Source organism: Pyxicephalus adspersus, chromosome 11 (genome assembly GCF_032062135.1).
Source record: "Pyxicephalus adspersus chromosome 11, UCB_Pads_2.0, whole genome shotgun sequence".
NCBI lineage: Eukaryota > Metazoa > Chordata > Amphibia > Anura > Pyxicephalidae > Pyxicephalus > Pyxicephalus adspersus.
In genome coordinates this window covers 49,170,649-49,197,505 of record NC_092868.1, presented here as the reverse complement: position 1 = coordinate 49,197,505, position 26,857 = coordinate 49,170,649, and the positions used below count along the sequence as shown (strand labels likewise).

General features: G+C 37.5%; 1 protein-coding gene across 8 annotated transcripts in view; it reads right to left on the bottom strand.

The window, feature by feature from the left end:
• KCNAB2 (potassium voltage-gated channel subfamily A regulatory beta subunit 2) overlaps window positions 1-26,857 on the bottom strand; it is a 139,509-nt gene that overhangs the window by 13,348 nt on the left and 99,304 nt on the right. For 5 of the 8 annotated variants that reach the window (XR_011922846.1, XM_072426980.1, XM_072426981.1 and 2 more), the window contains 8 exons: window positions 24,702-24,781; window positions 21,531-21,575; window positions 19,581-19,625; window positions 19,458-19,501; window positions 17,747-17,833; window positions 12,640-12,684; window positions 3,170-3,255; window positions 792-912 (listed from right to left, as the gene is read on the bottom strand). Coding sequence is in view for 7 of the 8 variants with exons in the window: in XM_072426980.1 (XP_072283081.1) it covers window positions 792-912; window positions 3,170-3,255; window positions 12,640-12,684; window positions 17,747-17,833; window positions 19,458-19,501; window positions 19,581-19,625; window positions 21,531-21,575; window positions 24,702-24,781 (553 nt within the window). In the remaining variant the exon portion in view is untranslated. The remainder of the gene's footprint in view (window positions 1-791; window positions 913-3,169; window positions 3,256-12,639; window positions 12,685-17,746; window positions 17,834-19,457; window positions 19,502-19,580; window positions 19,626-21,530; window positions 21,576-24,701; window positions 24,782-26,857) is intronic. The other 3 variants (XM_072426982.1, XM_072426983.1, XM_072426979.1) reach the window with 1 other exon arrangement.

Sequence of the window (26,857 nt, the reverse complement as noted above, 5' to 3'; positions counted from 1 at the left end):
TTCCTCCCACAGCCCAATACCACATATTGGTACGTAAAATGGTTTCCCCACCAACTGGCCTTGACCATGTTACGACCACAGGACGTCTTCTCTTAGTGGCAGTTACTGGAATGACTATGACCAAGACTTTGTAATATGACATTGCTATATAATTACATAAAAATTATAATCAGATTAAGGTGTTGTCTGATTCATTGTGTAAACACTGCAGATTCTGCAGCTACTAGACAATGGCATTAAAAGAGACGGCAGGAGCATCACGATTAGCCAAGTAGCTGGCATTTTCAATTTTGCAGAAAACTGGCAGATGTACAGGAGGGGACATTTTATTTGTGCAGGAGGCATAGATTTGTAAGGATCCTCGGCAAGAGCCCATTCAAACCAGATGCAGGTCAGGCAACAGTTATCATGTTCTTCTGGATAATGCTCACTTCTAGAATCACGAGGTATTCTTCAGAAGGCTTCCGTCATTTATTCGTGACACAATCTCAAACTGACTAGAAGAGCTAGTTGGATTTTTCTTGGGAGTCCAGGGTATTGTTAGGGCTCTCATCTGCATTTATCTGTACAAAGTGAAGAAATGTTTGTTCTCCGACAGTGGATGAGTGCGGAGCCCACGAACTCTTCTTGCTGGTGGGCCATTTGTTGACTATGCTTGTCAGTGAGAAGATTACTGGTCTGTATGGCAGACAGGAAACTACCATTAGGTTACCAATGGTAGCCCACAATCTTCCATGAAAGCCCCTCCTTAATAATACCTTTTATCTTTACATAGGGGGGGAGAACCTTACCAATCTTGTGGAACAGCTCTGGAAGTTGGACTTCTACTTTTTCTCTTTGAAACATGTGATATTCAGCTTGTTCACAGATAGGAGGGATCAGATTAAACTGCCGTGCTACAGAATACGCTTCCTACAAGAAAATAAGAAATTATCCATAAATGCTCTGGTTCTTTGTAATCTGCAAAACAACATAGGAAAACAAAAGGTCATGTAAATAACATACATATGCTTTAATATTTTAATGGCATTTTTTTTAAATCTGCAGTTTTCATTAGAATAATAATTTCTGGTGACCCTGTTGGAAAGGTATTTGCTTTGGCACTTGGTATTTGGCGTCAACTGTCTGCAAGTGAGGATCCTGTTGTCACTCCAGCTTCTGATGGAGTCTACAGGTGTTTGTGTCGACACATATTGTGCAGGGCTACCACTGTCACTACTAGGACACCAATCCAGAGTAATGATGTGCAGCTGTTCACATCTATTTTAATATGGTCAGCGTTCTGCTGAAACTGGAAATAATATGGAAGTAAAGTGGAAGGAAAGTGCCCTGGGTATGACTCCTACTAATGATCAACATGTAGTTTGCATTGGTAGCTTAAAAAAAGTATATTGAGAGAGGCATTGTGTTTAATAAAATTTAAGAAGGAGGCTAACCCGTTTCAGGGATCTGTGTCCCCTTCTTCAGGGCTGATTAACAAACACCAAATAACACACATCATAATTCAAATACTGTATACTGTTGTTGTTCATCAATCATAAAAGAAGTATTGTCAGCATGTGAAACCTTTACAAAAGTCTTTTATTACATGACAAAATGACAACTACAAAATATAGGTAGGGGAAATTGAGGGGATAAAACAAATGGGCAAACACACATTAAACTGCTGGTGCATATATAAAACAAAAACATATCTGAAAGTTAGTTAAATGTACACATTGTAGGCCAAATACATAATATTCCTTGTTCCATCTAGTCCACTGTCCTGTGTAGTGGAAACATGCTCACTCAGCTCCAAAAATAATTAAGCCGCACATCTTCTGAAAGCATTTAACTGTAACTAGCTCTTGTCTGCTCAAGTCATCGTCAGCCCTCCATTTATATTTGTATCTAATATTTATTTAAGCTAAAATACTGGATTTGTTCCAGCTGTATAATCTTTCAGTTTTCACTTTCTTAGGCCGTCTGTGGACAGGTAGGTCCCTTGTCAGGACATCAAATGTGGAATTGCTGCAACTCCCCACAATGTTCATTCAACTTTATTCTTTATATATTAGGTAAAACTAACAATTTTTCATTATGGTAAATCTGCAACTTTTTTTAACAAAAAAATAAATTCAAACTTCACATTCACAGTTAAGGGTAAGATATACTTTAAGATTGCTTTGTAGTTCAACCCACAGGTAAAATATCTGTAAATATGGTCAGCTTAAGGACCTGTGTCAATGGGCTTTTGTTGATGGCGGCACTTTTTTGAGACATTTCTGAGAATTGCATGTGTATTAACCTGCAGGTGATCTTATTCTGATATGAATTTAATCTGATTCAATGGGTTTTGAACCCAAACACTTGAATTGGAATGCAAAAAAAAACACCCAATGTGAACAAAACCCATTGGCACAGGGCCCAAAGGAAATGCACATTTTTAAAATATCTTTAACTATGTTCAGTAGTTTTGATCTTTAGGCTCACCTGACCTTGTTGTACCGTCAAAGAACCAGGAATCTCCAAAGATTTTGCATTACATGGCTTCCCGTTCAATAACTGGCCAGCCTACTGAGCCTCCCTATTGGCAGCCAAATGCACTATTTGGCCCCAGTAGTGATCAGGAAAAGATGAAGCAGAACAGTTATCAATCACAAAGCTGGGTATAGGATTACTGCTTTATAGAGAACCATGTTAATGTTTTTTGGAACCCCAGATCAATTCACTTATAAACTGAAAGGTCCCTGCTTGATGGACTTGGAGCAGCCACTATTTGCAGAAGACCTGTGAGACTTAGGACAAACATATATTGCCTCAAAGTCTAGTCTACCTTGCCAGCATTAGCCTACTAGTTCATTGTGTAAACTTGGCTAAATGGGGAAGGTGCCCAGGAATGCCATAAAGTTATGAAACAGTTGTTGCTTTTTCAACTTAAATGTTCTATTTCTTTAGCATAAACCAGTGTTTTTTTTCAACCAATGTTCTGTAGAACCCTAGGGTTTTCCAGAACCTTTTGCTAGGGCTTCTTTCAGCAATGAGCAATTCTGGTCATCTGTAAGGGTGTCTATCTTCCCACTGGCCACCACTCTAATATACTGTGAGCTGTAGATATAGTATTAGTAGCAGAGGTTACCTGAAGACCTTAAAGTTAAATCAATTGCAAATGGGGAAAATAAAATTGTACCATTATTTCCATGGAACTCCAGCGTGAGGTACCCCAGTACATTGCCATTCCTTGGTTAATGACATGCGTCATGGCTCGGACGGTTTCTGCATAGAAAACAATGAAGGGAAGATGGGACAGTAAAAACTTGGTTAACCCTATACTGCTGACTCATACCATGCAGGAAGCTAACACTACAACAGTGTGAAAGAGAAATGCTGCAAGGACATCTTGCAAGCAATGTAACCAATCTACACCCTTAGGTAAAGCCAGTTATATGAGAAATTCCAAAAAAGCATACTCAGTCCCCTTCCCCATGGCTAGAAAAGATGAAAAATTTTAACAATTCAGGCAAACGCAAAGCTGGTTTCAAGAATAGCAAGATTACCAATTTTCCATGGTATAAAAAACCCACCAAGCCAAAATTTTTTTTTTTTTTTTTTACACAGCGGAAAGCAAATTTATCAAACGGCATCAATGCAGCAACCTTTGTACTGAAAATTAAAATGTTTTTAAAACTTCAGTCCAAAGAGACTGAAAATAGATTAAAAAAAAAAAGTTCCAAGATCTATTTATGATTGGCTTCCTGTCCAATCTCTGGGCCATGAGTTTCCATTCTGCTTTCTCCTTGTGTGATTATGACAACACCTCTCATAAATCAGCAAAACAGACTGCAGGGAATCTGTGAATTTGTTTAGGTTGACATCCCCACAATACTAGGGGATGTCTGCTACTGGAAAGGTTTATAGGTTACAGCTGGCAAATCAAGCCATATAAAGGTTTGCTTGTGGGTTACCGGTGGGTGCTCTTTTCATAATTTCTTTTAGATTTCACTATTTTATTTTTTATACAAAAAATAAAACAATCAGGTTCTTAATACTGGCTAAATGTTACAATACCCATGAAGTGCCTTTTGATGTTTTTTAGACTCTTCCCAGAGTCCCTGAATCGCCCATTGGACTTAAGCCCAACAAGGCTTCAACCTGTCAGCATTAAGCACTATTTTTGCTATAAACCATTCCTACAATTTCACAGTTGCATGTCACAGCCACCAATGGTCAATTACACACAGTACTGCTATACACAACCAGAAAACTTTTGAAGAAAGAAAACCTTGCTTAAGGCTCTCACTAACTCTTGGACTCTTTGTGGACCAAATGGTGATACAAAATTGAAGTTTAATATTCAACTAATGCAAATACATCTAAGAGCATAGTTGCCTATTGTGTAAAATCCAGTAACAATTCTCTACAAGCATTTAGAACAAACACCATAGAATATGCCAAAAAAATGTATTACACCATTACCAACAGGCTGCTTTTCTATTGCCAACATGTTACATAGTTAGTCACGTTAAAAAAAGTCCAAGTTCACTCACTAGGGAAATAAACATGTTCCAGATACGTTTATCTGGAAGACTGTAGTGTTTAAATATGGAAAATTTGTACAGAGACGGAGAAGAGTAAAAAAAAGAAATGGAGAAGAGGAGAGGGGAGGAAAGGAAAGTAAGAGACAAAGAAAAGGAGAGGAGAGGAGATGAAGTGAGGGAGAAGAAAAAAGAGGAGATGAAGAGAGGGAGAAGAAAAAAGAGGAAATGAAGAGAGGGAGAAGAAGAGAGGAGATGGAAAGGGAGAAGAGGAGAGGAGATGGAGAAGAGGAGAGAAGATGAAAAGACAGAGAAGAGGAGATGGAGATAGAGGAAAGGAAGTGAAGGGGAAGAGGAAAAAAAGAAATGGAGAAGAGGAGAAGAGAGGAGAAGGGAGGGAAGGAAAGGAAACTAAGAGATGGAGAAGAGGAGAGGAGATGAAGAGACGGAGAAGTGGAGAGGAGATGAAGAGACGGAGAAGAGGAGATGAAGAGACGGAGGGGAGGAAAGGAAAGGAAGAGATGAAGAAGAGGAGAGGAGATGAAGAGACTAAGGAAAGAAAAGAAAGAGACAGAGAGAAAATAAAAAAGACAGAGGAAAGGAAGAGACAGGGAAGAGGAGAGGAGATGAAGAGATGGAGGTAAGTAAACGAAGAGACAGAAAAGAGGAAAAAAAAAATGGAAAAGACCGAGAAGAAGAGATGAAGAGACGGAGGAAAGGAAGAGATGGAGAAGAGGAGAGGAGAGAGAGGAAGGGAAGAGACAGAGAACAGGAGAGGAGATGAAGAGACGGGAGATGAAGAGACGGAGGAAAGGAAGAGATGGAGAAGAGGAGAGGAGAGAGAGGAAGGGAAGAGACAGAGAACAGGAGAGGAGATGAAGAGACGGAGGAAAGGAAGAGATGGAGGAAAGGAAGAGATGAAGAGATGGAGGAAAGGAAGAGATGAAGAGATGGAGGAAAGAAAGAGACAGAGAAGAGGAGTGGAGATGAAGAGAGGGAGGAAAGGAAAGGAAAAGACGGAGAAAAGGAGAGGAGATGAAGAGACGGAGGAGAGGAGATGAAGAGACGGAGGAGAGGAGATGAAGAGACGGAGGAGAGGAGATGAAGCGACGGAGGAGAGGAGATGAAGCGACGGAGGAGAGGAGATGAAGAGACAAAGGAAAGGAAGAGACAGAGGAAAGGAAAGGAAGAGACGGAGAAGAAGAGACAGAGGAAAGGAAGAGACGGAGAAGAGGAGATAAAGAGACGGAGGAAAGGAAAGGAGGAGACAGAGGAAAGAAGAGATGGAGAAGAGGAGAAGAGATGAAGAGACGGAGGAAAGGAAGAGACAGGGAAGGACAGACAGGGACAGGAGAGGAGATGAAGGGACAGAGATTAGGAGAGGAGATGAAGATATGGGGGGGAAAGGAAAGGAAGAGACAAAGAAAGAGAGGAGCTGAAGAGACAGAGGAAAGGAAAAGGAAGAGACAGAGAAGAAGATTCGGAGGAAAGGAAGAGACTGAGAAGAGGAGAGGAGATAAAGAGACGGAGGAAAGGAAAGGAGGAGACAGAGGAAAGAAGAGACGGAGAAGAGGAGAGGAGATGAAGAGACAGAGAGGAGATGAAGAGACAGAGAAGAGGAGAGGAGATGAAGAGAGGGAGGGGAGGAAATTAAAGGAAGACACGGAGAAGAGGAGAGGAGCTGAAGAGAGGGAGGACAGGAAAGGAAGAGAGGGAGGACAGGAAAGGAAGAGAGGGAGGACAGGAATGGAAAAGAGGGAGGACAGGAAAGGAAGAGACGAAGGAAAGGAAAGGAAGAGATGGAAAAGAGGAGAGGAGATGAAGAGATGGAGGAAAGGAAAGGAAGAGACAAAGAGGAGGAGAAGAAATAAAGAGACAAAGGAAAGGAAGAGACAGGGAAGAGGGGAGGAGATAAAGAGATGGAAGAAAGGAAAGGAAGAGACGGAGAAGAGGAGATGAGATGAGGAGATGGAGGGAAGGAAGAGATGGAGAAGAGGAAAGGAAAGAAAGACGGAGAACAGATGAAGAGATGGAGAAGAGGAAAGTGGAAGAAGAGTCAGAGGAAAGGAAGAGACTGAGAAGAGGACAGGAGATAAAGAGACGGAGGAAAGGAAAGGAAGAGAAGAGGAGAAGAGATGAAGAGACGGAGGAAAGGAAGAGACAGGGAAGAGGAGAGGAGATGAAGAGACGGGGAAGAGGAGAGGAGATGAAGAGACAGGGAAGAGGAGATGAGATGAAGAGACAGAGAAGAGGTGCAGAGATGAAGAGAGGGAGGAAAGGAAAAGAAGAGACGGAGAAGAGATGAAGAGGTGGAGGAAAGGAAGAGACAGGGAAGAGGGGAGGAGATAAAGAGATGAAAGAAAGGGAAAGAAAGAGATGGAGAAGAGATGAAGAGATGGAGAAGAGGAGAGGAGAGGAGATGAAACGACGAAGAAGAGGAGAGGAGATGAAACGACGAAGAAGAGGAAAGGAAAAGATGGAGAAGAGAAGATAAAGAGACAGAGAAAAGATAAAGAGACTGAGAAAAGATAAAGAGACTGAGAAAAGGAGAGGAGATGACGGGAAGAAGAGAAGAGGAAAACGAGAAATGGAGAAGAGGAGATGAAGAGACAGAGTAGAGGAGATGAAGAGACGGAGAAGAGGAGATGAAGCAACTGAGAAGAAATAAAGATACGGAGGAAAAAGGAAGAGTCGGAGAACAGGAGATGAAGAGAAGGAGGGGAGGAAAGAAAGACAGAAAAAAGGGAAGAGGAGATGAAGAGACGGAAAAGGGAAGAGGAGATGAAGAGACGGAAAAGAGGAGAGGAGATGAAGAGACGGAAAAGAGGAGAGGAGATGAAGAGACGGAAAAGAGGAGAGGAGATGAAGAGACGGAGGAAAGGAAAGAAAGAGACGGAGGAAAGGAAAGAAAGAGATGGAGGAAAGGAAAGAGACGGAGGAAAGGAAAGAAAGAGACAAAAAAAGAGGAGAGGAGATGAAGAGACAGGGAAGAGGAGATGAAGAGATAGAGAAGAGGAGATGAAGAGACAGAGAAGAGGAGATGAAGAGACAGAGAAGAGGAGATGAAGAGACGGAGGAAAGGAAGAGAGGGAGAAGAGCAGATAAGGAGATGGAGTAAAAGAAAGGAAGAGATGAAGAAAAAAGAAATAGAGAAGAGGAGAGGGGAGGAAGAGATGGAGTGAAGGAGAGAAAGATACGAAGGAAAAGAAATTAAAGGAAGAGACAGAGGAAAGGAAAAGAAAGGAAGGGAGAGAGGAAAGAAAAAGAAAGGAAGACAGAGAGAAAAGAATAGAAAGGAAGGGACAGAGGAAAGGAAAAGAAAGAAAAGAGCAGAGGAGACGAAGAGATCGAGAAGAGCAGAGGAGACGAAGAGATGGAGAAGAGCAGAGGAGACGAAGAGACGGAGAAGAGGAGAGGAGATGAAGCGATGGAGAAGAGGAGAGGAGATGAAGCGACAGAGAAGAGGAGAGGAGATGAAGAGAAGGAGGGGAGGAAAGAAGGAGACAGAAAAGAGGAGAGGAGATGAAGAGACGGAGAAAAGGAGAGGAGATGAAGAGACAGAGGAAAGGAAAGAAAGAGACCGAGGAAAGGAGAGGAGAGGAGATGAAAAGACGGAGGAAAGGAAGAGACGGAGAAGAGGAGAGGAGATAAGGAGATGGAGGAAAAGGAAGGAAGAGACGAAGAAAAAAAAGAAATGGAGAAGAGGAGATGGGAGGAAGAGATGGAGTGAAGGAGAGAAAGATACAGAGGAAAAGAAATGAAAGGAAGACAGTGTGGAAGAAAGGAAAGGAAGGGACAGAGGAAAGAAAAAGAAAGGAAGAGACGGAGGAAAGAAAAGGAAAAAAAAAAACGGGCAGAGGAAAGGAAGAGACGGAAGAATGAAAAGGAAAGAAAGGAAAGGAAGAGATGAAGGAAAGGAAGAGGCAGAGAAGAGGAAAAGAAAGGAAGAGATGGAGGGAAAGAAGGGAAAGGAAAAGACAGAAGAAAAGAAAGGAAGAAACTGAGGAAAAAAAAGAAAGGAAGAAACTGAGGAGAAAAAAAGAAAGGAAGAAACTGAAGGAAAAGAAATGAAGAACTGTGGAAAAGAAAAAAAAGTAAGAAAGTGAGGAAAGGAAGGGAAAGAAAGAAAGAATAATTCAAAGACTAGGTAGATCAGCCTTAAAAAGTGCACCACTGTTTTAGAAAGCCTCAAAATGCATGATGCATAATATTACATTATTTAAGTAAGAAAAAAGAAATGCACATGTGCTACATATTGATAAATATAGTAATGTAAAAATAAAAAATGAAAAAAAAAAACAACTTACCTTACATCAAAAACACAAGCTGGTGTCTACTCTGTTTGGCTTGAATAAGTAAAAATGAAAACTGACTGACAAACATCAGCATTCTTCTCATGGAGAATTGCTGAGTCTTAAAATGCTCTACTAGCACCATATGGAAATTATGGTGGACAGGCGTGTTTGGTGCAGTGATTTAGTATTATAGGATAACTACAGTTGTGTTGCATTATCGCTATAAAATGGGCTGATAAAATCAACAGACAACCAAGAAAAATGTTTTTATTTGAACCTCTTAGTAATGTAAAAGATAAAGATATTCTGGGCTAGTCTGTTCTAAATCGTTTAACAATTTAAGCAGTACTAATGTCAAATTTCCAAAACCAATCATGTGACATAGTTATTAGAAGATATGCATAACCTTTGGAGGGTATGGGCATCACATGAAATTTGAATTTCATAAAATGAATTGATAAAATTTAAAACAAAAAATCTTTAAAACTGGATTCTCTGCATTACTTAACCTGAAGTCAAGGTAGAAAACTGACTTGATGATGTGCAATCACATTGTTAGCAACAGGGCCTTGTTTAAAAATCTGTTGAAATCTCAATATTTGTAGCTATCTTGTGTATGTTAGATGTTACATAAATATGATAAAATTCTTATATTCTTTCAACTTTTTTTCTCTAGCTATTCATATATAAAGTCATAGTAGTATCCAATAGGTGTGGTACAGAGATATACTGGGCCATTTAAGGGAAGTCAGTAATTGTAATACAATTAAGAACCCTTGGTCTAAACCAGTGTTTCTCAACCAGGGTTCTATGGAACCCTAGGACTTCTCCAGAGGCTGGTAGGGGTTCCTTGAGCAATGAGCAATTTGTGTCTTGCAGACCAGTTTTACTGACACCAATAATCTTTTTGACTATTTGTAAGAATGACGTTTTTCCCAATTGCCAGCAATGTAAGAAGCATTCTTTCCACTGACCACCACAATAATGTACTGTGAGCTTTGGATATAGTAAATTATAGCAGGGGTTCCCTGAGACCTGAAAGTTATTTCAAGTGTTTCCCCTCAATACATTTTTTTAAGGAAGTCTAGTTTAAACTGTACTGGAAAAGAACGGAGCAAGAGACTATAATACTAGGATCAGGTCAATGGAAACTGCTCTGAATGTGGGTATAAGCTGGACGCAAGAATAAGGTATTAGGGAAAAGGATCACTAAACCTAAAGCCCAAAAAAACTCTGTATGGAAAATATAAAAATATTTAATTAATTTAAATATATAATTTTTACAAAAGCTTTCATACTTTGAATGATTCCCCAGGGGCTGGTAAGGGTGTTCTACAATAAAACTAATGGCCAGAGCTTTTCACTACTTTTTCTCTAGGTCATCTTCAACATTGGGTATAGTTCACTGAGTTCAGAAAACACAACCATGCAGGGTACATGACTTCTCTAAAGATTTCTTTTGTTAATACTTCAGTTCCCAATGACCATTTACAGTCTATTCATTATTTAATAATGCATAATCCTGATCTCGTGGAAAAAAAATTATTCATTCATCCCCTTATGAATAGAGGAATGCACATGAGATGGAAAGGCGTTACTGCATAGAACAACCAAGAGGCATACCTCTTACTTCAAGGTTCTGCAGAAATCCTGCTCAATGGGGGCCATAGACAATAAATATAAAACCCAAATTTGGGTAATTAAGTATTTCTGAGTTTGAGTAGCGTAGCATCAGGGCAATCCTTCCTGAATTCTATTAGTAATTCATTATATATTATTTTCTGGTTGGAGATGTAGATTCTTAATGGTCAATAACATTGGTACTAGTTAAATTGGTATACAGAAATATACCATACAGCCAAAAGTTAGTGAAAACCATATAAACTTTATATAGGCTTGTTGGCCATCCCATTCCAAAACTAAGTTACTTCCATTACCACTCTCTTCCCTCTTTTGGAAATCCCAAAGAATTTGAAGTGTGTTTTGTATGTTGATTTGGCCAATGGAGCACTTAGTAGTACATCTGTATTTCAATTTTTTTTCCAAAGGTTGACGTCTGACCTTTGGAATTGCCATTTGAGTTCCTCCTCACTAAACCAATCAATGTTCCTATGAAGAAGGCAGGAACATAAAAGGGCCTTCCCAAACAGTCAATGGAATATCCTAAAATGTTAATGTATAATGTAATATTACCAGTACCCTTTACTGGAAACACCTGAGATTGGGAGGGATTCCACATACTTTTGGATTTATAGTATATCAATAAGCCTTTCATATACAGAAAATCATCCAGTTTTTAAGTTTAGTAGGCCTTTCAATGAAGGAAATGATATCCTCATACGTGAAAAACTTGCCTATGGAAGACAACCCCAAATAAATATATGAAAATAGTGTTAATAGAATAAAATTAAGAAATACAAAATTTCTAACTATCATATAAAAAATTGTGAATATTTTAATTAGGTGTATGCCATCAAAAACAGTCTGGTACAGTGTGTAATCTGGGGAATAATTTTGTGTATCAGGTTGATGTGATGTCACAAAAGGCGTTATGGAGGTGGATGGTTAAACTGCTTACAGGGAAGTAACATCCCCATTATACAGTGCTTGCAAGGCATACTGCAAAATGCAACTATGATATTTTTTAAGTGTTTCTAAAAGCGGACAGGCAAATAAAAAAGCTCTGTACTTTAGCCATACAAATAATCAAAAATAATAAAACAGAATACATGCATTTTCTTTAAACTTTTATCCACTGTTAGTATTTATTTAAAATACGTAAGATGGCATTTCACAAATGCACAAAATCTGTGCTGAAATATAAAAGATAAATATTAAATTTGCAAAACCATCTGCACTCTACAACTAGGTACATGTGTCTTTACTAAAACATTACATTTATTTTTTAATAAAATATTTTTAGAAACACTTTTCCGTAACTGCAACTTTCTATATGCATCCATGCACAACTCTCCTTTTTTTTTTTTTTTTTACAGGCCCATGCTAAGAGAAGCAAAAACATCCGTCCAAAGCAGGAAATCCTTCCATGCATTGTCAGACAGAACTAAGCCAACAAGCCTCTTTTTATACCAGAGGGATTCTAATGAATGCACTGGTGCAAATCAAAGCAATACACTTGAATAAGAAAAAAAAATTACCACACAAGCAAAACAAAAAGACGCTGCAAGTGGGCAAAAAAATCAGCATTATAACTTTAAATGTATCAAAGAAAACTGTGGATGCAATATAACATTTAAAACATTTTAAAACATTCTTTTTTACAAGAACATAAAAAAACCTGACTAAAAATATTCAACTTTTTTTGCCCAGCTGTAGCAAAGATCTACTCTTCAAGAAAAAAAATGCAAGTTGGTATTTCTTGAAGGTCAGTTGGCATCATTGAGTATTCTTTTCACATTACTAAAATGCTGACAATGGTAATGTGCTCAAAAGAAGAGGTAAAAGGTCACTCAAACTTAACACCAATGATGCAGAAATATCAAAGCAATAAAAAAAAACTCCAAACCTGTTTGTACCATGCAAAAGAATAAATAAATATATTCCAGTTACAGGAGTAATGAAATGATACACAAATAAGGGCAAAAAGAGGGTACGTACGGGGGTAATAATAAAGGGGTTGTAAAATAAAATAGGAGTTTACTTGCAAGATGTTCTTAAAGGGGATATTTTAATGCATTTTATGGATTGTTTTTTTCTTTGCACTGGGGTGTGGGAAGGTAACACTTATATGGTAAAGATAAAACATTATCTGTGCCATAAAATGCCTTTTGGACACGGAATTCAATATGGAGACTTTGGGTACTGTGTACCTTCTATGATGAATGTTCTCGACTTGGAGGAACTAAATGGGTCTCCTGGTGACAAAAGAAAGATTTAGAAAGACCAAAGTTTAAAGCTGTAAGTTCATTAAATTTCTTTTACAAAAAGGGCACAGGGCTTTAAAACTAATAAAGGTACAAGAAAAAATAAATAAATACTGGTTTCATTCAAGCAAAGCTATCATTGAATAAGAAATGGTTTTTCATTCATATAATGCCCTTAAATACCCTTTTATTGAGTGGCTTTGTTGGAATTGATGATGGGAACACTAAAAGATATTATGGTGTTTTTATTTTTTCTAAAGAAAATGTCTGGAAAGAAATGTCAACAAATAAGTATATAGAAGTTAGAGCAAAAGTAATTAATCAAAAAAACTTTTTTTTTTTTTAAACAAGAACTCCAAGCAAATGTTTAAAGGAATCATTTTATATTGTTTTATTTAATTCTTTTTGATACATTTTGAAATAATTAATATAAAGTGAGTGCATTGAACACTCACTAAGACTTTCAGCTAGAAACCCCAGCACTAATTTCCTGATTGAAAGCACGGTGTACAAAGTACGGGTCCATTTGATATTAAAATCATGTTTGAGCTACAAAAAAATCTCAATCTTATTTTGATTTAGTAAGCAAAAGTTAGAAAAAAAAAAACTTTAGTCAAACTCTGGCTGGAGTTTAGCACAAACTTATTTTTGGTATGAAGATGATAGTTGCCTGGCTGCTATGCTAACCCAGAATAAACATAAATACACAGAATGCTAGCAAAACAAATACTCATTCCTATTTTTTTACCTAATCCAGTTATTCCTTAGAAGGCAAGAAGATTCCATGATAGCCAGGCAACTAGTATCTGCAAAATGAGGATGCAATAGCTGGCTTAATGTATTTCCATTGGGTTTCCTTTAATCAATGGGCTGTATTTAACGGGAAATCAAACATTCCCATTTTGGAATTTTCCAGATCCATGTGTTTCAATGTCAGTAATTGTTTCCCACAAGGGAGTATTTGAGGGAATGGCAGATTCCTTGCTTTATAAATAGAATCCTATGTGTCTCCTCCTAATGAGAAATTCTGCAGGCTATGTCTGGTATATTATTGATGACCTGTAGTCAGAATAAGAGGTTGTTATATACTGGCTGAAAGTAGTAAACATGACATACAAGAATATAGGATTTGTAATTCTAAAATTTCTAATAAATAAGATTTATAATTTTATATTAATAAAAAAAAAACATTCTATGGTCAGCTACAGATGATCAGACGCCAACATCTTTCTGATATGTGTCGGTAGGTGCAAGTGAAAACTTTACAATATACATGGGCTTAAAAACTGACCATTGACTGCATATTGGAAGAATACATTTTGCCTGCATATAGAATGCCTATTATCTCTCCCTGAAATAGTTTCTTAAAAGGAGTTCCTCTTTAAACAAGAGCTTGAATGATATTTATCTATTTATATGTATGTATTGCTGTATAGTATATCCTTCAGTTGTGCAAAGGCTGGATTTTAAGTCAACTACAATTTTCCAGTTTTAGTAAGAAAGCTGTCAAAGCATTCAATATAAATAAAAAAAATGCAAGAGAATGTAAAAGAAGTAACGTTTAACGTTTGTATGCAAATCCAAAATTCAAGAATAATCCTAAATCTATGGCTTCCCCTAAAAAGTAGCCTTTCAAACAAATGAAATTAATTTAGAAAAAAAAAGTCATGAAATTAAATTATTAAAAAAAAAGAAAACTATTCAAACTAATATAGTAGTAATCAACAAACTATTATTATTCACCTTTACTTTTCATATTAATGATATAACTGCACAGGACGTGACGTTAATAGATTATTATTATACAACAGGGCATTTAAACTAACCTTGGCACAAAAATTATTCTACTTAAAAAAAAATACTCTTGCAGTTCCTTCTGATTTTGTATTTTAAAATAATATACATATTTTTTAATTAGGGAAAAAACACTTGCAATTTTATACAAATAGGGCTTCATTCAACAAAGTCATCTGTTAATAATTAATAATATATTATTTTCAGCCATGTGACTCTGACATAGCCACAAATAATTTCTGATTAGTAAAATGAGCCTTTAGTACATTATAATTTGCAAACACTTGTAAATAAATCTTTAAAGTCGAGCTCCTGGCTAAAAACAAATCTGGGTAACACAATATACATGAAAACTAGAATTATATAGCAAATAGGTATGCACGTTTGGAGGTGTTCTTTTAAGACTTCCCTGGGCTTTAAAAAAATATTGACCATGGGAGGGAAGCAGTAGCCACTCTACTTTATGAGCATGTGACATGGCGGTACGGAATATAAAATTAATATATACAGGTAGTCCCCGGGTTAAGGACATCTGACCGAATCCTAGATACCAACAGGGCTTCTCTGCTCCCTCGTGTGCAGGACAGAGGCTTGGAGGAGGGCAGTCTAAATGACTTGCAGAAGAAATCGTTAAAATCTGGTAAACACAGCTGAGGTTGTGGGTGATCTTAAGCTACGTACACACGTCCAACAGTTCTCGGTCGATATTGGGCGAGAATCTGGCGTGTGTACAGTGCCAGTCATCCATCGTCTGAACGACCGTCCTGGCGGATCCACGGACGATGGATGACTAACGATCTTAATGCAAGGGAAGGGGGAAAGCGTGCAACGGGGTGCCACTCCGTTGTTCTCCCCCTCCTCTTTCCATAGAGCAGAACGATACTGTATGTACAGCACTCGTTCTTGCATCGTGCAGTGCTAGTCGTTGGAAAGGATCGTGAAAGATCCTTTCCAACGACTTTTATTGCACGTGTGTATGCGGCTTTAGGAGCTGAGCTGATCTGTAGCCTCCTGTAACTCTTTGATGACCAAGACAAACTCAATATCAAAGCACAGCTTGCTCCAGAAGTTAATTAATATCTAGGCTCCATAAAGTTTTTTGTTTTGTGCTTTGTTTGTGATTAGTTCACAGTTAAGAATTTTTTACAGAAACTAACACCACGCTGCCTAATAATATGCTGAGACAAACATCTGTCCTAATATAATTTAATAAAATAATGTACCTGTTCTGACTTACATACGAATTCAAACCTACAGTCCCTATCTCGTATGTAACCCGAGGACTACCTGTACAGCCTAGAGGCAGGAAAGATATGATTTGGTACACATTGCCTTAGGACGGATGGACCCAAGTGCCAGGGCCAAGGGAGGCCGCCACCTCTTCATTGCATAAATATTGGGATATAAGTTGTTTCTTGGCTAATTAGAACATTCGCTTTGTCATGTGATCTCTGCTAAAGCCAAGGAACATACCGGAGATTGGCCAATCCAAACCAATAATAATCACATAAAGAAGTGCCAAGGTTCTTGGATAAGTTAGCTTAAGGAAGCCTAGGAGAATTTTCCCTAAGACAAATCTAAAACTTGTATTTCTCTTTTTTTGCATCTCTTAAAGACTTTTGAATCTAGCCAGGAGTTCTGCTTTAAAGTAACGAGAATGCTCACAGTGCACGAATAAAAAAAAGGTTCAGAAACAATTTGATGAAGTTTTACATCATCTCCAATTCTTCTACAAATCCATGGAGGACACAATTTTTTTTTTTATAAAATATACATTGTATAGACAGATTTTATTTGAAGAAGGTCAGTGCACCAATCATCATAAAGCTTATTTCACATAAATAATGCTGAGGTGCCAAATCTTATTTTCTATCTAGTTAAAACTAAAGTCCATCCACAACTTTTTAGGTTATGGATAAAATGGGCCAACTTTTTATAATCGGTATGATGCCCACGGGTAATATTTCTTTCCTTCAGGTATTATTACACAGTATTTATATAGCGCCATCATATTACGCAGCGCTGTACAAAGTCCATAGTCATGTCACTAACTGTCCCTCAAAGGAGCTCACAATCTATGTCCCTACTATAGTCATATGTGGTTAATGTAGTCTAAGGTCAATTTAGAGGGAAGCCAATTAACCTAATTGCATGTTTTTGGGATGTGGGAGGAAACCGGAGTACCCGGAGGAAACCCACGCAGACACGGGGAGAACCTGCAAACTGCAAACCATGCAGATAGTGACCTGGCTGGGATTCGAACCTAGGACCTAGTGCTGCAAAGGCCAGAGTGCTAACCTCTGAGCCACTGTGCTGCCCCACAGTCTATGTAAAAAGGTGTCAATTAGAGAACAGCAGGTGGAGGCATATCCCCATAATAGCTATACAGTTACAAATAAAAAACACATTTCAATTATAAAGACTAGATATAAAAAAAAACACTGTAACTATAATCTATAACGCATTTTAATTAAGGCAGGGTAGAGTTAGAAGCTTCTATATTTCCATACATGTCCAACCTCTGGGGGAATTTTCCCTTACTATTTTTGTTTTTCTTTCCTAAAGGGTATGTGACCATTAAAAGTCAAATCAAACTTTCAGTTTATATCAAGTAAATAGATTGCAGGTTCATTTTCATATTTTTTTTAGGAAAAAAAGTCAATTTCCTGCCAGCATGCTGAAGAGGAAGACCCTTGCTCCCTCTGTGGTACATCTGTTAAGCTCCACCATGCACCCTGCTCCGATTTATAACTCTCCAATCAACGTTCTGGTTTCGTGATGACGGTAGAGTTTTACCTCTAAATCAGCAGAAGACATGCTGGAGCTCTGTTTCCACACAGAGCAATGGTCCCATTTCCAACATGCTGCTAGGGGAAGGCTTTTTCAATTAGTCAATTGTGGCTTTCAATAGAATACCAACTGTAAAAGTTTTTTATTTATCAGATTTAGGCTGGAAATTAAGACTGACTTGTGCTTCAAAACAAGACAAAGACTCTAACTCTTCCCCACAGAGTTTTGTACCATGCTACAAATTAGTATTAAAACAAACCAATAACAACTCTAATAAAACAGCTTTTAGTTATTTTGAAATGTGTTTTCCATTTGCAAAAATGTGCAAACATTAACTGGTAATGAAAATGCTGCATGGGTTTTAGTGAACTGACCCCCTTCATGATGTGAAGCACACCTCATCTTATTCTTATTCAAAAGCTCCATCTATATGAAATAAAAAGTCTCTCCTAAATTGGTGACATCTTACCTTCCATTGGGGTGTTGGGATCAGGACGATTAGCAAACACTACATCCACGTATTCCAGCTGTAGTCTTTCTAGAGAAGCTTTTAAACCTTAATAACAATTAGGCAGATCATTATTAACACCTTACATACAGCACCAGTAAAACCTCTGCAACAACAAGTCAATAATCTGAAGGACACAATTAAAAACATCCAGCACATTGACTGCAAGTATAAAAAGATATTCACTTGCTTGTTCACCCATTTGGCCAATACAGTCACTTAAGTTGCTGTTTATGGAAAACTTGGGTTTACTACTTCTCAATGGAAATAAAACTTTCAACAACATTGGCTGAATTTATAACAAGGCCTATCTTACATTTGGCAACACAAACATTTGACACTTTAAATTAATTTTATTTTATTGAATAATGATTGGTTTCCTGCATTGCTAAATTTTGTTCTGCTCCCCCTCATTCACTCAATGTAAATGAGCAATGAAATTTAAAATTCTTCTTTGATCTGCTTAGCATGAAAAGCTGAAACTGTCCTAAAAAGTTTGGATGAAGGTGCAAAAGCATAGGCAAGTAAATGGGTGTAACAGCATCCAAATTTTAATATTATGCCTTTAAATTTGAGATATAAAAAGGAAGATAACATTAAAATTAAAGAAAACTATAGATTTAATAATGGAAGGCAGAGAGCTGATTATGAATACCCCACTGCAGGTAGGTTGTATTGTTTCTGATGGAGATTGGTCTGTTTGGTACTCACACATAAAACTGAAAACATGAATCTTAACAAGCCAGTCTTTCACAATGTTTTTTTGTGCCTAAAGAGTTCACTTATTAATAACTAATCAAAAACAATCTCAATGCGTTTCACATCAAAATTCTCAGTAAAATTTAGTAAGCACTTTGGTGCAAAATGCGTCAAGGAAGATTGCTATTGAAACTCGTCAACTTGTGACGGCTTCACCTACAATAAACAAAGGTGAGCAGGATTAGCTGTTAGGTTTCATGTTTTACATTGCACGGCATTAATAATTCAGGAGTCCTGCAGGAAATGTGGCCGCTCCATGGACTTGCACAATAAAGTTATTTGCATGCAGAAACTTTATAGCCAAGTTAGTCAAGAATTTGGGATGGCATATGCATACATTTGTGAAAATTGTTCTGTGTTACAAGGAGGAAAAATGAAATACAAATCTAAAGAAAAAAAAAAAAACTATTTTGATCTTGACACAACTGAGTGACAATTGTAAAGGATGAGGCTATAACAATGGGGTAACTAGCTCAAATAAGGCCAGGCACAACCCTGATTTCAAAGTAGAGTCCCTTGACTGGTAATGGTTATTGTAAATAATTAGCATACATTTATGCAATCAGTGTAAATTGCGCTAATTGAATAATAGATAAGAAGTACAGGGACCTCCTCAGTAAGGAGGAGAGTCCTTTGGAAATGTCCATATACCTTTGATCAAAAGTTTGAGAAAGATCAGACAATCCATCAAATCCTAGTGACACAAAAAGGCTTTGCCAAAAGATTAGGAAAGAACTGTGAATGGTGGTGGGAAAATCTCACACTTAAGTGGCCAAGACATACAAGAACCCAGCATATGATTCAATTTGCTGACAATAACAATAAACTGAATTAACAAGTTCAGCTGATGATGGCTTTTAATTGTAACACCAAATATAAACAAATTGATACAAGGGGGGAAATGATACTTTACCCTCAATTATATGTTTTCTAGATAACCCTCTTTCAGTTTCTGCCCTATAACATAGAAAAGTGTTATTGATTATATTTCTATGTACAAACACACTAGGATGTACAAAATGTTTTGATGACTTACTTTCCTCCCCAGAATATTTTAGTTGTAATAACCAAACTGGACCGTCTAAAGAATTAAAAAAAAAAAGGAATGCAACAAATTAACAGTTTTGATATTTTGTTCTTTTAAATTTATATTTTTACAAAATCCTTACATTCCAACATCTAAATCACAACACATCTTTACAGATCGGCTCATGTTGTTTATATAGCTAGGATATAGGGCTTGTTCACACCAGAGATTGTGTTAACATAATGGGCATGATTTAATAAAGCACCCCAAGACTGGGGAAGATGAGAGTCTTATGGGAGTAACTGTCTGATCCAGCAAACTTGGAATACATTTCTTACGAATCATTTGCTAGTATTTGGCAAATGTTTTAAATCCAGGACCTGATCCATTCTAGGTTTGCTGGATCACCCAGGTTCTCCCATTAATCTTCTGTAGTCTTGTGGAGCTTATATTAAACAGGTCCAATGTGTGCTGTGTGCTTTGTGAACACCTACTTCAATGTGCTGATAAAAAACACAAAATATAAACATATTGGTGCAAATATATAGGGGAATAAGGACAAATGGCCTTGTTTTTGTATTGGGGCTGCAAATCGCAGTCCAATGCTACCAGAGTGCAAAAAACTTCATTTCCCCTGGCACCAAGGGTTTTGCTCTTATGTGATTTGTAGATTTTACTTTGACTTCTTCAACTTAATAAACAGCTATAAAGAAACATATTCATTCATATTGTTGTTAGTGTTTTCATTACATTTTGTAATGCACATATATTTCATTAATAATGTATTTAATCTTATATTTTAGCCCCGGGTCTGCAGTGTTCATTAACCATGCTGATTTATTTCCCGTTCAAATTTTAGTCTTTATCGATATGAAAAGATATGCGATGAAAGACATCAATTTTAAGCGGGACTTTTAGAGCCAGTACCATCAATATATTACAAAAATAACAAAATTTTAATAATAATAAATATTAAAAACAAACATTATTTCAAATACATAAAACATAATAAAATCGTGGGTGTAAATAATGACCTCTCCTTACAGAACACCCCCAAAGTGAGTAAATTCTGAATTACTTCTCAAAGCGTTTCGCGGAAAAAAATCCGCTTCTTCAGGATGAAGGAGAGGAGAAGTCTGATGTTTGCTGACTCACTTGCAAAGGAAGCCGATAGAAAGGAACATGGTGGTGTTGTTGGGCTGTATGTTCTTATAACTGTTTGAGGACTGAAGGACATGAAACTTGGGATCACTGTGAAAGCGATTACTCACTAATTAGCAAAACGGGATTTGAATATACCATTGCCGCCATAACCACCTGCTTCCTTGCAACAATTTTAAATAAGAGGGCTGCTGGAAGTACAAACATCAGACTTCTCCTCTCCTTCCTCCTGAGGATGCGGATTTTTTCCGCATAACGCGTCGAAAAGTAATTCAGAGTTTATACCCTTTGGGGGTATTCTGTAAGGTGGGGTCATTATATACATCCACAATTTTATTGTTTTATGTATTTTAAATGTTTGTTTTTAATGTTTATTATTAATAAAATGTTGTTATTTTTGTAATATATTTGATGGTACTGGCTTTAAAAGTCCCGCCTAAAATTGATGTCTTTCATCGCTTATCTTTTCCTATAAATGTTAGGGATGTGGTGTGTTTAGGATAAAGAAATGTATATAGGTGGATGTTCCCTTAAATTTTATCAATAGGAAAATAAAAAAACTCTATATGAAGAATGCTCTCTATATATTGGTACCAAAGGAACATGCCGGTTAATATCCGCTATTGAGGTTTCCCCTTTCCACCACTCAGGGCATGTGAGTTTAATACATAACAAGATATCAAGAAATTAAGCTGCAGTATTTGAATGCATTAATAATTCACAGCAGCCTTTTTTCACTCCTAAGCAAGAAGTGTGCACATGAAACTGGTCACCGCATAAAAGATTCATCACAATTACCTCCAACCTTTCTTCTTGATGATGTTTCCTAATACTACTTCTGCCCTAAAAATAACACAAATAAAAAGGAGACTATGATATAATATATAAATGGGTGAATATGTGATCAAAGTAAGAAAAACTATTAAAAGATATTAAGACTTAATAAAGGAAAAGAACTTAGGATAATATAGTATACCAATACATTTATATAAATTCATGTAACAATGCTTGCAGATTTCACTGTTTGTAGACTGGAGCAATACCCAAAATATAGGAATCAGCATTACAGTGGATTGTGGAGAGGTGTATGGGGCTCTACCATTGGTAAATTAAACGACAGGAGGGTTTTAGATGAGAAACAAGAAGAATTATGCTCAACACATGGCTTCAGACCCCTGATGCCTATCCTACAGCCATTGTTTTTTGCCCTCTTGGACCACAGCAGTGAGTTTTGGCAGCATTGATTTGTATTGGGTCACAAACTGCAAAAAAATGTGAACATGGAATTATTTCTTTACGAGTCTGTGTAAACCTAAAAAACTCTTTCAAAATTTTTCGATCAGACTGGTCATTATGGTTCCAGAAAGAGACGGGGATGTCCCATCTGCAACAATCAGTCTGATCTTACCGTGGAACTGCCAAAAAAGCTACTCATGCGCTTCCCTTGTGCTTGCCAGGATTGAGTACGGGAGTGATGGAGTTATGTCATTCTGGCCCAGCCAATCAAGATGGGCAAACAAGTGAAGAAGGAAAAAGATGGCAGCTCCTAGTGACTGAACTGGGACAGTGGACTATAAGTTTTGTGCTACAATTAGACACCTGAATGAGAGTTGCAACCCCCTCCTTCTCCTAATAGAGATGAGAACAACCAACTTAGTTCCATAAAGCCCCTAGCAAGCAAGCAGGAATTGGTAGACTTACTAAATAATGCATTTCTGGAAACAAATTAATTTTCGGATCCTCCATTATTGTTTTTTTAACACATAAACAACATTGTATTTTGTACAAAACACATAATAAACAATTTATATATATATATATATATATATATATATATATATATATATATATATATACATACACACACACACACACACACATACACATACATACACACAAACACATACATACATAGATGGGTGCCGCATAACAGGGAGTTTACTGTAGTTGTAAAAAAAGACATCAAAACCCAAGCCCCTAAAGTTCTTGAAGACCCTGGTCTATATGTTAGATTCCCTTTAATACACATTTCTAAAACACAAATTAAAATGATTCATCATGAAATGAATATAATTTAAATATGACTTTACTGGAAATGCATTATCCGTTATACAGAAAAGATGTCTCCTAAATTACGTGAAAAGAAAATGTAAGTAAGTAATATACCCAGACAAGCATTTGAAAGGAGAGAATTAAAGATCGTAATCTTCAAACCAAGCCTCAACATCATTTTAGGCAGGAAATTGCAGTATAAATAAAGTCTTTTCTACCAAGATGAAGAATCACAGATATTCTGCCTTTGCGAAAGTAGAACAAAGGTTTTTTTGGAAAAGGATTTGTAACTCAATTATTGCCTTTCGTAGTGATGTGCAAAATGTTCTAGTTATTAGGAAAGGCCGCATTTATTTTCATATTAACTTAAATGAATATCAGTTTTAATTCTTCTTAATGATTTTTCTACTAAAACAAGTATTTTTCAACATGACTTTAGGGATTGATGTCATTCAAGCAACTCCACCACCCGCAGTAGAGCCACACTGGAGAGCCAACTACTTTTCTCTGTGGAATTGCTCCCTTGCTGGCTCCAAATGCTGTCAAATCTGACTCTCTTGAGAAGGTACAGCAAGAATGATGCATCGCTAGGTTCACCAGTATGGGAGCAATTTTGAAGTCTGGGAGATGATCACTTAGTGACCCTGGGCATTTGTTGCCAGAGTCAGGATCGACATGGCCATTGGGCACCTGCATGAACCTTCAAACATATTCTGATAATTAGTGAACTTTTAGGTAAAAAACTACAACAAACCAATTAGATGGACTTTCAGGCACGAATTACAATGTATAGGCAGACATTTATCACAATAAAAACATAGTGTATTTTTAGTGAACGTTAGTTGTACATCCAGTCATACAGAGAATTCGATGCGTTTCGCAACATAGGCTTCCTCATGACTGATATCCTTTTTAGGATCACTCCTACTAGATATTTAAACTAAAAATAGCCACAACTACACCACAATTTTTCTAGATAGCAAATCCAAAAGGGGATCAGACCAGGTGGCCCCACCATTAACCCAACATTCCCAATTTCTTCAAAAGCTTAATGGGAGGGCCTTATCATAAGGTCTTTTGCTCCTGCTGCACTTAGTTTTCAAAGTATATCACAGACACTTTCTTTTCTTTGAACTATTCAGGTTTTTTTGAACTTTAGGGCTGCTGGTGAAAAGTAGCCCACACACAGCCACAAATATAAAAGAAATACACTGAGAATAGATAAAGCTAATTGCTCAAACCAGCTCTACCTTATGCTATAGCTCATTGTTGTGTCCCTAGCAAAATAAATCAGCGCCAATGTGGTTCTTCTCTATCAGGTATATGACCCAAACTCAAAAGGAGATATTGATGAAGAAATACATAAAGGTATTTATTAAACAGAGCAAGGGGCAAGACAACAAATATATAGATGGGGTTTACCTCTTGAGTGTAGACATCCGTAAACCTTTGGATTGGTGCTGCGCTGCCGCCATCTTGGCAGCAGACTCAAAGCTGTCAGATAAGTGGCACCTTATACCATTTCCCTTTGCTCTTTCCTTGGCAGTTACATATAAGCCTATGTGGGGAGGGGAGGGGAAGAGGAGCTAGACCGGTACAGGAGAGCAATAAGACACTCGCAGAGGGGGTAAGGGCTAAAACATGCAAGGATGGCTGTGCCAGGAGAATATTGCTAATGAATTTAAAATAATTTAAGTACAATGCTGCAAGTAAACATTTTAAATATGTGATATTTAAAGTGGAACTAAACGCAGTGGATACTCACCTGCCTCTGTTCTGTTGCAAGTGACCATTTTAATCAGTCCGGCCAGCATGACAAACTCAGTTTATTCCGTACTGTCTCTCAATTAAACAAAATCATTAGAAAAAATATGTAAGAGTTTCATAGGATATAATGCAGGCCAATCTCAAACTTACTTTCCTGCAGCGTAAACTTCAGCTGTGTCGAAAAGGTTAATTCCATTGTCGTAAGCCAGTGTCATTAATTGCTCAGCCATCTACAAAATCAACAGCAACAGTTTATTAGCACAACAGCAACAGTTTATTAGCACAACAGCAACAGTTTATTAGCACAACAGCAACAGTTTATTATCCATCTTCCTTTCTACTTAACCAGTGTCAGACAGTTTTATTTGAGTAGGAAGTCAGACAGACTGTTAAGAGCTACAGCACAGTAAATATAACGATGCACAAGTTGTAGTTATAGACTAAATCAACCAGTTTTTCACTGCAGAAGCAATGGAAGAATATACATTTTGGCTATGATACTTTGCTCCACTGTTTAAGGTTTTTCTGCCTGTAGTTGACCAGACAGTCCAAGCAAAGCAGCCCACGTTGCAGAGATAACACATCACTTGCATTGATCTCTCACACCAACCACAAATAAACAATTATTCTCGGGGCATGCGCAGGAAGAGCTTTTCCCCACAATGGAAAAAAAAAGTGCCAATCTCACAGATTGGGGCGAGATCGTCCCTCTTTTTGTTTTTTTTTTTACATTTACAGGAGGTTATGTCACTCGATCTCACACCTGCTCAGTGCGAGATTGGGTGACGTAAGGTGAAAAAGGAAGAAGACAGATGGTGGTGCCTGGCGGGCCAGATCGACAGGACAAATCCAGGACAGGAAGGGACAGAACCGAGGCCCGATATGGAGGGACCGAGTGTTTATATATATATATATATATATATATATATATATATATATATATATATATATATATATATATATTAGGGACAGTTCCCCTTTAAGGATCCCAGTGTAGTACCATAGCCAATCAGAAACAACATTTCAAACTTTGCTGTGGGTTACTGCACCCCATCATGGTTCTTTATACTGCTTTATTAAACAAGTCTAAATATGACATGGAGGTAACAGAGTCACTAAACGCAGCTTAAATTTATGATTAATTTAGAACAGCTGAACCATTAAAAAAAACGGGGAGAATCATCGAAATGTGAAATATGTTGACATAGCAAAGCACAAGCCGGATAAAAAAAATAAAAATACAGCGGCATGGCAGAAAAAATGTTGTGTGCAGCTAACGAACACACACAGGACTTTAAGACACCACTCCAACTTTCTGATGGAAGTGAAGCAGGACAGGGAAATAATGAACTTGACAAGCAGTATTGATAATTTGGTCCATCACACCTGTACAGGTTTTGAAGTACTGTACAAGTACACCTGACACCTGAGGTTATAAGGACGTGTTGCATGCATATTCACAAAGATTGGGACACGGTGTTCCTAGAACAGAAGATTATCGGCAATGAGATTTTTTCAGCAGTGGCAGGTTGGAGGTCTACAGAAACGCCTGAATAGAAAAGAGGATTTCAGGATAAAGTCGTCTGTGTCCCCTCTATTAATTTCAATTGCCTGATTTTCAATTTGGCCTGCGCAGTGCCGCTGATGCATGCAGCACGTTTATACACACGGGTAATGTGATAAAGGCCCTAGCGGATAATTTGAATGCTTTCTCTCAGTAAACTGATCTCCTATGTAAGATGAAACTGGCTCATCGTAATTTTCAATCGCTTCGGATGAGTGATCTGGATGTTTGTTATTGAGAATACATTTTGTCCTAGTTATGTAATCCAGTTGTCGCAGAATTAAACTCTACTGTAATCTTGCAAAATCATCCCTGACTTTGTGATGAGGACAATGCCCCAAACCGCTGCCAGGCTAAGCCAAAACTATATACACAACCTGCACACGGACAATAGGATAACTTACAAAGCTTTCAAAACAAGTAGGATCTTTATTATTTTCTCGGTGGCTGTAATTTTCAAATCTCATTAGATTCAGCTGACAATAACTATCACTTTTATAGGGGTCCTTATACTTGTGCATTAACTTTGTGTATGGAGCCTAAAGTGTAGCCAACTGGTGAGAACTGATTACGAAATATAACAACTTCAACAGTTAGAACACTTTCAGATGTGCTCTAAAAAAACTATGTTAGATGTTTCTGCGTGCTCTTATATATGCCCAAGAGCTGCATTAGAGACAACTGCTGCACCTGCATGTCAAGTCTTTGTGGTTGTGATTTATTGTACCACAAGAGACTATGG